At 44.2% G+C, this 13,153-nt stretch overlaps 1 protein-coding gene across 17 annotated transcripts in view; it reads left to right on the plus strand.

Annotated features, from left to right (window-relative positions):
* LOC114880598 (bromodomain adjacent to zinc finger domain protein 2B) overlaps nucleotides 1-13,153 on the plus strand; it is a 96,156-nt gene that overhangs the window by 59,737 nt on the left and 23,266 nt on the right. For 15 of the 17 annotated variants that reach the window (XM_029196767.2, XM_029196763.2, XM_029196774.2 and 12 more), the window contains 5 exons: nucleotides 3,163-3,334; nucleotides 12,013-12,240; nucleotides 12,353-12,538; nucleotides 12,705-12,900; nucleotides 13,070-13,087. In XM_029196767.2, coding sequence (XP_029052600.2) covers nucleotides 3,172-3,334; nucleotides 12,013-12,240; nucleotides 12,353-12,538; nucleotides 12,705-12,900; nucleotides 13,070-13,087 — 791 coding nt within the window. In that variant the 5' untranslated portion in view covers nucleotides 3,163-3,171. The remainder of the gene's footprint in view (nucleotides 1-3,162; nucleotides 3,335-12,012; nucleotides 12,241-12,352; nucleotides 12,539-12,704; nucleotides 12,901-13,069; nucleotides 13,088-13,153) is intronic. The other 2 variants (XM_029196772.2, XM_029196771.2) reach the window with 2 other exon arrangements.

Consider the following 13,153-nt stretch of genomic DNA (forward strand, 5'->3'; position numbering starts at 1 on the left):
GGCCGGAACGAGTATTCTAGTCGCGTGTGCATCGATGACACTATGAAACAATATCGTTCTACTCCTATTGATTGATCGTGTTTGCCTATCGTCGGCCTCTCTCGTCCACGTTGTCGCAGATTTTTTCGGTAATTATTAGTGGCGTTTTATTTTTTTTTCCGTCGCGGAAAAATTTTGAATCGTTTTTCAGCGAATCAGCGAGAAATAGAACGATGCTTTTGAAAGTGATTAATGCGAATCGTCGCGTTTCATCGATGATGGAACATTGACAAAGTTATACCAGTGGTTTAATTTTACAATGTTATATATTGGTTATTTGTTTTTTTATTGTGGAATGATAGTATAAAAATTCCAATAAAAGGGTTCATTGAAATTACTATATCAACGTATCGTTTCACGAAACGGTTTGACGCGAGCAAAGGATAGAAATCGACAAATAAACGTGGTCTTGATTAAACGATTGATATATACAAATAAAGTACAAATCATTATGCAAATAACCGAGGATGGAGTTTATCGGGTGCAACGGTAAAATAATATTCACTTTGTGCCCGCGTATCGAGGGTATAAAATTTTAATGGGTATAAAATCATTAACAAACGAATACGTATTGTTCTCACCCGTGAAATTTATCTCTCTCTCCTATGAATGAAACACATTACACGCTATATTTTTCCCAATTATTGTTTGTCTTTCAAAATATTTATTTTACTGTATAAAAATAAACGATTTGCGTTCGTTGTTTGATTCAATGTTTATTTAAAAAATTTTACATACAATAGAAGAGGACTTTAGTTAAATTAACTGAAAAGAATATTTTTTTTTGCAATCTTCTCTAACAAAAATGATCAAAGATTATGATGCACCGAGGTATCGTCTTTGAACCAGGAAAACTTTCATAGTCCTGTCTGGGTCACTATGCTCGCTTGGCAATAACCGATAAACTTTTCACGTAGCAAAAGTAAAAAAGGAAAAGAGCAGCTTTTCGTTCCTCTTCTTGCCATGTGTTCAGCAAGATATACGGAGACACGAGCCCTGTATCTATTGTATTTCCATATTATTGTTGCACGCTAGCCCAGTCACATTCGTGGCAAGCTTCATTTTTCTTTCCACCCTCTTTTGCCTGAGCATTCTGTTGGTTCTCCAAACCGTTTGAATACAAATTTTGGCATTAACTCTTCCTCAGAGTTTCACGAACCTCGCTTTGTTCTTTAAAAAATGCTATTTAAAATGATATAATCTTTTGATAAGAGCACCTTATCTTTTTCTAAGTTTCATTTTATGTAATTGCTGAAACAAAGAAGCTTTGTGCTAACTACTCGTGGGTACAAGAAATTCATTGCTTAACTATCAAACAGATGGTCAGAAGAAGTTAATACATTTGTCTTCTTTATCATTGATTTTACTACTTCCAAATGATACTATTAATAGCGTGCTACGTGGATGTTGAATTTTATGTGAAATCGAAAAATTTCAAGTCTCTGTAACAATTTTTCTTCTCTTTCCTCGCGTGTTCTCGTAACGGCAGGTATTTCCAGCTCGAAGAAGCGTGACACCGGTCGAGAAATCGATGCTCCTAGCTGCTGGGTCGGCTCTTCTTCTTCTCGAAACCTTCTCCTCTGTCTCCGTCTCTCTCGCAGACCGTAGTCTCTTCTTCGTTCTTATTCGTCGTCGTCTCCTCTGGCCAATTTACGAGCACCTCGGAGTAGCCGCGTGGCTGAAAAGCGGCTACCATTGCGCCTGGACGGACCCTCTCTTTCTCGATATTCCTCCCGGCTGCCGGGAATTCGACGCTCGTACACGCTCCGCGACTTTGCTATTCCTCTCACGGAACGAGCATCCGTGGAATATCGCGGACCCCTCGGAGAGTCGAATTTTTAGCAATTGAAAGGTACGGGGAGCGGAAATCGAATAGTCTTCTAAATACTCGAATATTAACCCTTCAAATCCTGAGGGTGAAAATTTGAAATAGACGGCGCGTAATGGAAAAATCTCGATTAAACACTGAATTAATATGAAAGCGTAAGACCGAGGAGGAGGAGCGAGTAGGTACAGCAAGCGTGTATATGATAATATAACGGTGCCAGTGGCTGTGCGGTGTCTAGCCTAGTAGCACCAGCCTAACCTGACTCAACGTTGTATTATATTTATACAACAGCTGGCTGTGAAGGTAGGGGGAGTGTGCCAGTCAGCTGATTGAAGCGCTGGAGGGGAAACGTTGAGAGGGGAGAACGACCTTTATTTAAAGCGCTCGAGGAAGCCTTTCTTCGACTGGTAAACAGTCATCGAATGAACATGCGAGACACCGAGACGTGCTTACGTATGCGCGTGACTGAAATATTAACCGTGGATTTTTATGTCTCCCTTCTCTTTCACTCTTTCGATATCAAGTATAAAATAGAAAGAGGAAGAAGACGCGTAGCCGCGTCGAGGTATTAGCATAATTAACTGGAATCCAAACGATTACGTAGACTCGACGCTTTTCTTTCCCCTGCTACAAACGCGTTGCCATGTATTTTTTTTCTCCGAACAACATATTGCGACCTTATTCTTTCCGAGAACTCGATGTTTCGAGCGGGAAACGAGGACACCAGCGATGCCTCCGCGAGTGGCACGATTTCCAATCGTTCACGTAATATGTTGCAATTTTGTCAATTCACTTTTCTTTGCAAACTTGTTTCCCTCTAGAAAGAGGTGCAATTTTTATGTACGATTAAATCTGAAATACATGTACCGTCGACATGAAATGTGTCGAAAACTAATAGATGGTTCGAATATTCAAACCGATTTCCCCGAATTTCCAGCTGGTCGCACGCAGCCCACCCTAATCGCATCTGAAACCACCCACGCGTCCCGTAAAATCGATTCCGTCCTTAAAATCTTGATAACACATATCCGCCCTGTAAACTCACCCCCTAATCAGCGACCCTCGTTCATCGCAACCCCCTAAGATGGTCCGCGCTAGCCAGAGCTGTATTACTCGGTTTCCCTCTGGATTTCTCCCTTCTGTCACGTGGTACCATCAGTTTTCCCGAAAAAAAAAAATGTTCACCACCCTCCTTGTTCTTCTTCTTCGTCCCTTACGTAGCGAACCGTCTTGTACCGTCTATCCACAGCATGGAAAGTTAACGGATCTAACGAAACGCTGATGCACGTTTTCAGGGGACTGGCATGGAGAAGGAGAACTCCGCATCGGGCGGAGGTGGCGGGGGCGGTGGAGGTGGCGGAGGAGGCGAAGCAGCGGCCACGGCGACTCCAGGCGCCACCTCCGCCTCCGAGAAACTCCAGGCGGACCAGGCCAATCCGTTGCTCGATCCGACTGCGCTGTTCGGCGGTAAGCCAATTTTTCTTCCCTTTTTTTACTCTCTCTCTCGCTCTCTACCCTTTTCTGCTTTTCTACCCTTATTTTGCTTCCTCTTGCGTACACCAACATGAAACTGTGCATGCTAGAACGTACGAACTTTTTAGCGTAACAGATACAGCTGATGGACAACGGTAACGAAGATATTAATTATAATTATTTAACACGGTGGAAATTTTCAGCAATTTTAAATTACGTAAATAGGTATTTCAAGGTTTTAGTGTTGTACAGAAGTAAAATTCAACGAAACTTCTCAAAGTTTCAGACCTTGAACAACCATTGACCTCAGTTTACGTGTAAACCACCTTGTACATTCAGCAGCTGTTCTTTCAGCAAGCCTCTCGTTTCCTGTTCGCGTTCACCCAAGACTCCTTCTAACGCTATTTTTTTCAAAGAAGTCGAAGCCCAACGTACTTATATATATATATTGTACATGTTCTTAGTGATGGAGCTCGAGAACGAAGTGCACTGTTCAGCCACTTACTTTAATTAGCACTACTTGCACGTTTGCAATCGAGCCCTTCAGTTGGTTAGCCTTTTCTACAACGATTCGAGGATCCTTCTGACGTTGTTCTCCTTTTTTCTCGGGCGTTGCTCGAACGATCAGACGACACAGTCCGCGATACACGCCGGTTTAAACCGTATTTCATTCGAGTATTTACTTTAAGCGATTTCATAGCGAACCGCCGCCAGCTTCTCGAGGACTACGTTAAGTTTCTAGATTCATCGCGGTGCTATTAACTAATTAAAGTTGGCGGTGTTATATCGCTCGGTCGTCTTCATTAACGGTATTTAACTTGACAATGTCAACCAGACGCGATTAAAATAACAGTTTTTCAGTCAGGCGTTTCAATTGCAATGCATTGCATTTCGATGCACCTCTGACACCGGGTAAAGGTTAAATGGCATTCCGAATGATTACTCGTTATTTTCTATTTCTACTATTGAGAAACAGTTCCTTCTCTCTAGCCGATAGTCGAGAGCCCAATTATAGCCCGAAGTAAATCAGACACCGCGATTTTTCGTACGGTGCCAATCGATACCCTGACTACATTTTCTTTCACGCTTCGATTGCACCAATCAAACCGATCTTGGAACATTCCCGATACATCCACCACTCGACACGTTAATTACTGAATCAGCATAGACGTTCGAATTACTCTCCTCCTTTCCCGATACCAGTATTTCCTTCTTCCTCGATCATCGACCATGAATCTCGAGTAATAATAAAGCAAGGATTCGAACCGATCTTTCTCCAATTATAGCTCCGGGGAAAAAAAGTAGCCGAAGATCGTAGAGAAGCACAGATATCCTGGCATCCGTTCGAATGGAAACGAGAACATCGTAGTCAGGGGTTGGCTCGTCTCTTCGGCCCAGAAAGGTTGTCTTCTCGGACTCTTCCATCGTTCTGAATGGGATTTCGTTTATTTCGTTGCCTCACCTCTGACCTCTCGCGTTCTCTCTGCCTCTCTTCCAGAACTGGTCGTATCTCTGTTCTGTCTTTTCAAGCGAAGCCTCTCCAGAGTGTTCTTTCTCTGTCTGGCTCGAAGAGTCGGGTTAAATTCGTGGCGCTTTGGGGACGCAAGAACGGACAGACACGACGAAACGTTTTCTCCGACCATCCCTCTCGGCATCATCCCCTTTTCGGTATCTCTTTTTCTCTTTCTCTCGCTGCAGCTCCTCTGCCACGATCTATCCTGTCTTTCTCTCCCTCTCTCCCTCTCTTTCTCTTTCTCTCGCTCTCCGCTGGTTCTGTATATTTATTGATTGCCACCTCACCTCGCCTACCATGGCCTCGGTCTGCGGCAGTTTCCCCTTCCTTCAACGAGTCCCTCGTCCCAGGCTCGTTCTGCAGCAAGCAGCACCAGCAACGAACGCGCCAGCATCGTGCTATGCCACCAAGAGAATCCTCTTTCCTTCTCTTTTCCTCTATCCTTCGCCGCTACGTTCATCTTCCTTTCTGTCTCTCCGTTTCGCTCGTTTGCCTCGTTCCTGACTAACTCCCTGTCCCGTTTCTCTGTTCACCATTTTCTACCCTCCTCTTTGTTCCTCCTTTTATCTCTGTTTCACTTTGTCGGAGAGAAACAGCCTCTCGCGCTTTTGCCTCCTACGCTCGATACAAACTCGTTGGACGAGGCAGAGTTTTCGTTTGAAACTACCCCGCAGGGGTGAGCACCGTGGCCCCGACACCAAAGCTACCTTCTTCCACCGATACAGCATCACTTTTCTATCGTTTGTTCTACGATTTTCTTTCCTTCTCTCCCGGATTTTTCGGCGAACTCGCGAGTTATCGTATAGAATTGATTTCATTTCAAAATTAAGCTGATTCAGGTAGATACTTGACGCTTTCAAATTAGAATAACGAGTACATTATTTGTTAAACCTGTTTATTTTCTTTTCATCATTGTCCGAACTGTGAACAGAGATTATTTTCTCGAGCAAAATCGAGAAACGTCTCAACGATGAAAGAAAGAAAATAAAAAAAAACATCCAGCCTCTCCGGATCTCGTTTATAACGTCGCGTTGTGCGTTGGACTCTCCCAGCGAAGTGGCGCTTCTATTTCCCGCGAACGACGCGTGGGACGACGAGGTTCGCAGCTTTCGTTTGAAGCTCCCCAGCTTCTTTTCCCTCGTCAACGTCATCTGTGTCATCGTCATTACCCATGCCTGACAGAACAACGCGCGCTCAGCCTGCGTATCTCGTTGCGTTTTCCGAGAAACCCGTCGATGAAATCTTAAGGAAGCATTCGATATAATTTTTCAAGACAAACAGACAATTTTTCTTTTTACTTCTTTTCGATTTCTAATTCCACGACGAAAACTTCGTCTTCTCCAGTGCACCGAGTTTTTGTTTGAAAGTGTTGTCGGGTAGTTTCTTCCGTCTTTACTTCCGTTTCCTTTTGCAACAACATCGTTATGCGTTATGGTGAAAGAACGCGCTCGAGAAAGTGGATGAAACGTCAACTTGGAAACAAATTTTTCTTGACAATTCTTCAGTGTTTCTCGAATTTATTTACGAAATAATTAGAATGTTCGAATGAAATTTAGCGTCTGAATAGCAGATGTTGAATTTTATTTCACCGACGACCGTGAACGGAGTTGAAAAATTCTCTCCTCGACTCGGGAAGCTCTATCGTGTTTCCAACGTTTCCTGAACGTTGTATCGCGTTTTACGGTCGCGGTCGAACCACGCAATTCCCGCTAGAGCCTCGTAATCGCCTCAAAGTTTCCATCGGAGGCGACGCATCGTTGAAACTGCTTCGCCGTTTGAACCGGAGTCGAGCGTGGGCGAGAGCGTACGCGTAAGCAGACCGAATCGAGCGTGACATTTGGTCAGCGTTCACAAGGGACACGCTCGTATACGCCGAGTCACGAACAGTGTGTGTACTCTTAAAAATGATCAACTGTAAAGTGTATTGTAAAAGAGAATAGACGATAGTAGTAAAGGTCAGTGTAGCAATAATTTTGATATAATAATTTTTAATGAAATTCGTAATAACAAAATTAAAATGAAGTATTTTTGATTGCACAGTTGTAGAAATTTCCGTAGACGCTCGACACGATCTTTTATGTAGAAGTGTGAGTAAATGGCGACCCACGCGTGGCCGTCACTTTCGTGCGAGTAACTGCTCGCTCTCATCCTCCTCTTCTACCCTCTTCGTCCGGTTTCCCCTTCGTTTTCTCTCGAACATCGTCGACATACTCGTTTGCTACTCTAATTTTCTTCCCTGAGCTTTTCCTCGTTTTGCAAGTCCGTACGTACACGCGGATCGTCTGTTTTTCACGTTTCATATGAATTCGCCTTTCTCCCGATGTTGCGCGTTTCGAATGCTTTTATTTACACCAGCAGAGAGTTTCTTCGTTAATTTCTTCTTTAGTTCTCTTCAATGGAAATTCATATTCCCGGGGCCATGTTTTTTGCCTGTTTCTCCCACGTCGACATGTTTTTACCATCGTGCCTTTTTTCCTTTTCTTTCATCCCTCTTCTCCTAGTTTTTACAATTTTTCACACACCTTCCCTTTCGTTTCACTTTCGTTCGCCTGTCCCCTTTTTCGCTCTCTCATTTTCTCCCTTCTCTCACTTCAGCCTTTAATTATCCTTTATTATCCACCACGGTGAACTGCGATGAAAATTTGAACGTTCCTATTTTCTCTTTGATTTTTCCTTTTTCAATTTTCTGAATCTTTCACTTTTGACCCTATTATAATTTTCTCCTCGTTTTTCGAATCCTCCAATTGTCGACTCGGCCTCATTTTCTTAAGCGCCCTCGCCATTTCTCACCTTTTTATTTCTCTACGCCCTTCTCCCTCCGTTCTCGCGAAATTTCAACCCCTCATTCCACTTACCAAGATCCTTTCTCCCTCGGTTCCAGCCATGTAACGTGTGCGGCTTGATAAATGCGTTAGGCGTGCCACGAATTCGATATAACAGCCATTCGAAAGATGTTCGATAAGAAAAAGACACTTGGTACGGTAATAACGAAAGAAAGGATAAGTTAGAAACTATTTTTTGTCATCCCGCTCTTTGTATTACTAAAGTGAAAGAAATTTGAAACGTTGTTGGAATGTACGTTTTATTTCTAAAAAGTGAACAGAATTAATAGCAGTACAGTAATACGTCATTTGAAAGAATCACATTAATTCAGGATAAACGTTGCACCGTCCTCCCGGTGCATAAATAGCGGTGTGCAAAAAACAAAATATCAATCGAATCTGGGCTGGATGCGGGCAAGCTTGCAGCCCTTTTAAACATTGAACCGTTGAATTATGGAGCGCGGTAATCCGCCGGAAGTTTCTCTTCGTGGGGAGATTACGTAGGTAAGAGCGATTCGCGATGGTCTGCCTCGGATGCGAGCTGCATAATGCAGCCTGTGACTTCGGAAACGTTAACTCGGCTTTCCCTCGATACTTCAGGATCTTGGTCATACCAGGAATAGCTTCTTCCCTTAGTTGACATAAAATGAAAATTCGTTAGATTTCCTAACTGGACTAGATTAATCCACGCTTTCCATCGACTATCTATCCTTTGATCTTCCCTCGCGCAAACGAACCCCCTGTACAATTATCGCCACGCATCCGTCGGTCGTATAGCTGCACACTATGTGTACACGAACAGTTTCACCATTAGCCACGTTAAACATAATTCACGGTCTCCCGTAGCCGCTGGATGAATCCACAATTACCACGAGCGACCAGCCCTTTATTACTTCGTCAAGCTGATCCTATGTTTATAACGAACTTAGCCGACGTCTTGGCTCGATTACGTCGAAAGAACGGAGCTTGTCGTCCGCGCGACGTCGCTTCGTTAACGAGAAATTAATTAGCACCGAAGAAGACCGGGGTTTTAGACACCGATCCCTCCCTCTTCGGCTCGATATCCGGTTCTTATATGCGTTCGGCGACGATTTCGCGGCGGTTAGAGGGAAACCGAAGTAACCAGCCAGAGAGGGAAGAAGGTTCGAGTAGACCGGGTCTCTTCTCGGTGCTTTGGTCGTCGCGTAAACGAAATTAAAGCGATTTGGAGGCGAGCCAGCCATCGCATCGCGGCGGCGACGGTCGCGCGCGCGCCAACCCTCGAGGCATTCCGATCCCTCGATCGATCCTCTTCCTCGAGGGACAGGATACACACGTACGCTCTCCAGTCTCCACGAGGCAAGGCTGAATCACGATTGGCCGGTTATAAGCGGAAACGTCGACGTTAAGGTGCGAAACGTACGGAGGGGTTGCAGGCAAACGGGTGGGATCTTGTCGATACACGTTTCGCCTATACGTGTCTTCGAATGATTCTCAGCAACGATGAGACAGTCTGTTAGTTATCAAGATATGTATTTAAAATGATTCAAATGACGATACGATCTTAGCAGAAGCTTTTTTAATGCAATCATTTCAAGGCCCGATGGTCAAGGTGATATAAAGGTTCAACAGTTTTATTTGTATCACGCGTTGAATACGATAAACGAATATACGGTCGTGTTAAATCTTGGATCTTTCATTCCGTCGCCTTTCCAAGCCGTAAGATTCGCGTCGTTTCGTGCCACGCCGTTGGTCCGAGCTATTTTCTTCTCGGCACGTTCCTCTCGTCGAGACTGCGAGAGAGATAAAGAGAATAAGAAGAAAAAAAATGAAAGATTCCCGGTCGTATATCCCTAAAATAGCAGCTGGAAGTTACGTTACCCTGTTCCGCAATAGTTTCTCCCTTGTTACTTTCGCAGACTATCGTAGAATTTAGCGAAACTTCAAGGTAACGTTTAATTAGCTACACTAACGAGAGGGTAAGAATCGAACGCGAAATACGACACGAGGATCGTCGCATCGAACGTCATCAATTAATAAGTACCGTTTCATTGAAATCAGCGTTACGTTTGCTCGCACAGAGGAATCGTACGAAAGGCATTATACATTAAAAGGAGCGAAATCAGGGACAATCCCGATTTCCGTCGTGGCGAGCTAAAGCAAGAGCCATTCGTAATTCCCGGCCCCTTTCCGTCGCGTTCTCATCATCCCCCCGTGCCATGGGTTATATACGCGTCTCTCTCCCTCTGCCTCGGTGGGAAACCCTCTCTGGCCTAGCTCCAACCCCCACTGGCCAGAACGGCGATCGATTTAATAACACGGCCATTTTCCTGGCTCACGGACCGAACACATTCTCCGTGACGACGCTCCTACGATCTGCACCGTGTTCTCTCCTGCATAGCTTGTTTAGTTTCTCTTCCCTGTTCGCTCGCTCGCTGATTTCGCTCATACAACAGAGATTTGTTGTTCGTCGAGGGTGGTCGTCGATTGAAGACCCACCACCATCGTACCGTGCAATCTCGTTATCCGACGGATTCAGCTTGCTCGCTGCTTTCTGTTTCGAGTTCAAATTCTACATCTCGAAGAGCTTTTTCTGAAAATTTTTCTTGGATTCTTAATTAGGTTACTTATTTAAGTGTAGATTATAACGATTGATTTGCCTGGAAAACGAACACGACCGGTATCGATGTTATATCCGATAAAAAAAGAGGGAAATAAATCGCGGTCGCCACGGCAGATGGCTTTTATACTGGCCTGGCCTGACCGGCTGAATCTGTCTTGGAATAAATATCAACTTGCATATACGCGTGATTCCAGCTCCCAATAACCGGTCACTCTACGCGGCAGACGTTTATTGCGCGATTTTAACGATTTTAACGCCGGAGAGCTTTCGGCGTGGTCATCGATTAGCGGAAAAACAATGCTCGTCCCGGCGGGGGTGGGTCCTTTATTAAGGTCCTCGGAAAAACAGGAAATTAGCGACGCGTCGCGACTGTCGCTTCCACTCGTCTAGGACGAGTTCAACATTTATTTTCACCTATGAATTTAAACAGAATTTTCAAAAATGAACTGCTTTAATCCTCTCGTTCTTTGCTCGGTTACTTGAATAATGAATTGCTATTAAAGCGTCTACGTTAAAGAGGAAAGCACGAAATACATAGGTTCACCCCGGTTAGCCTCATTAGGGAAAGAAATTTGTGACTGTATTAAAAGTTGATCGAAAAGGTAGATAATTTGCGCAATTATTTATTGACGAACCTATCATTCGCGATTAAACAGAAATTATTGTTCCACTTATGGGTTCTTCTTCTTCATTTATACAAGATGGTACAGGACTTTTTGAATGATTCTTTGAATTTGTGGTTTTTGAGACAGCCTGTAGACGCAGCTAGAGCACATTATGCAGCTGCTCAGTCGGTGAAGTAGTGGTATAAGCGAGTCGAGGGTTCAACGACCGGTATAAATTAAAGCGCCGCTTGGATTTCAATGCCACGGCCTTGCTCAAGGCCACGGTACTCGTAGAAAATCAACGGTACATTTGCTCTCGTGTTTGCAACAATATAAATTATACAAATAAACGAAGGAACGGATGGTGAGCAAATTTTCGATCGATTATCCTATCGAACCGCGAGAACGATTTCGATCGAAGCCTGGGTTGAAGCTGATACTTTTCTTCAATAATTTTGTCTATTCAGTTCCTATAACCAATTGAAACGATTGTCACGGTAATCCGTCGTTCATCGTTGAATCGATAACCCTTTGGTTTACTTAGCAATTCGCTATTTTCAATTTTTGTCCTGCACTGGTTGCCATCGTAGTCCGAAGCGGTACATTATCATAACGAGTTTCTCGGGTTGTTCAACAGTTTTATTTCGCTTGCATTTCGTTCTGGTTGCGCCGCGAACCAACCCGAAGACGCGACTTAACGCTTTAATTATTTGCCCGGCTCGATAACACCGTTCACTGGTCTCCTGATAATCCTAATTAACGGCGTAACGAAGACGGTTTAATTGGTGGTACGCGTTCACAGGCAGCGTTAATTGTTATTGCGGGGAAACGGTATCATCGTCAAGATCTGTTCGAATCTTGTGTCGACAACGATGTGTATATTCTATTTGATTCGCGCGGTTGGAACGCATCTCGGCCACCTGGATGGATCGATTTCATAAAACAAAGAAATCGTTTCAAAATTATTTATCAACCTGTATATTCATTTTTGTGAAATTAATTATTGCCATAGTTGATTAATTGATAGATTCGTGTATATTATCATTGTTCATTGCGGAAAGAAAACAGATAGAGGAGGCTGGCTATCAGACACGTGTAATTGAACGTCGACGATTCGGTTTTGATTGCAGCATATTGGCCTCGGGGCGACAGCGCAGCTTCGTCGCTTTTTGGTGGAATGCCGGGTGGATATGGGTTGGGAGCCCATCATTTGCCATCGGCTTATGCCATTCTCGGCCGAGGAGGTTCTGCTCCTGGTTTCGGAGGCCACACGCCAGCCTCTGCGCCACCACCACCCCCGTACTCCCACAGCAGCCTCGGCACCCTCAGCGTGGCTGCCAGTCAAGCTGCTAGTTTAGGTAAATTATCGTTTCTAACTTTCATCGATGTTTCTAATATAAAGCAAACTGGTTGCTAAGCGACGATTTATCGCAATATTAACGAAAACAAAAATCTAACGAATGATTGCAGGAATCAATCCTGCCAGTGCAGCATGGTGGACGATGGCCTCGCACTTAGCGGCACAGGACTACCTCGCTAGGTTACAAGGAGCGGCAGGACTCTCCGGATTTCCGCCTGGTGCCGAAAGCCTGCTGCCACCTTATCCTGCCTCTCTACTTAATCCCCCGTCCCTATCGTCTCACAAGTCCAGTAAGTGTAAGTATAACAAAAAAAAATTTCTTATTCTAATCAGCCAAGTGAGAAAAGCCTGGAAATTCGTACGTTTCGTTAAAAGAAATCGGATCGGTTCCCTCGATTGGCTGAATAAAAACGGATAGCCCGTAAAGTTTAAGGAAGTTTCCGTGACGATTTTCTTAACCAGCTAAATTCTGTTACGGCAAACCAAAAGCTAAGTCAAGCAAGAGTCACAAGACGACCCCGGCCAGCAGCGGTAGCTCGACGACGCCGAGCATGACAAGCAGCAGTTTGCCGGTGTCGACTCAAGCACCACCGGTCACGTCCTCTCATCACAGTACCCCGGTCAGCAGCACGCAAAATTCGCAAACGAACGTCGTCAGGTACGAGATTCTTCGTGTATGTGTGTGTGTGTGCAACCTCGTTAAATCGATTTCTTTCTTTTTTATTTTGTTTTCTTTTTTGGTCCATTATTTTTAACAGACGCCTGGCGTCCTCAGTGCACTTACATTTTGCCATTAATTATTTTTCCACGCTTTCCGATACTTGCAGTTCTGCGAAAGAGGGCAGGTGAGAGATTGTTAAGAATAAACGAACAAAACATATATATATATATATAAAATACACAGAACGAAA

This window comes from Osmia bicornis, chromosome 13 (assembly GCF_907164935.1).
Source record: "Osmia bicornis bicornis chromosome 13, iOsmBic2.1, whole genome shotgun sequence".
NCBI lineage: Eukaryota > Metazoa > Arthropoda > Insecta > Hymenoptera > Megachilidae > Osmia > Osmia bicornis.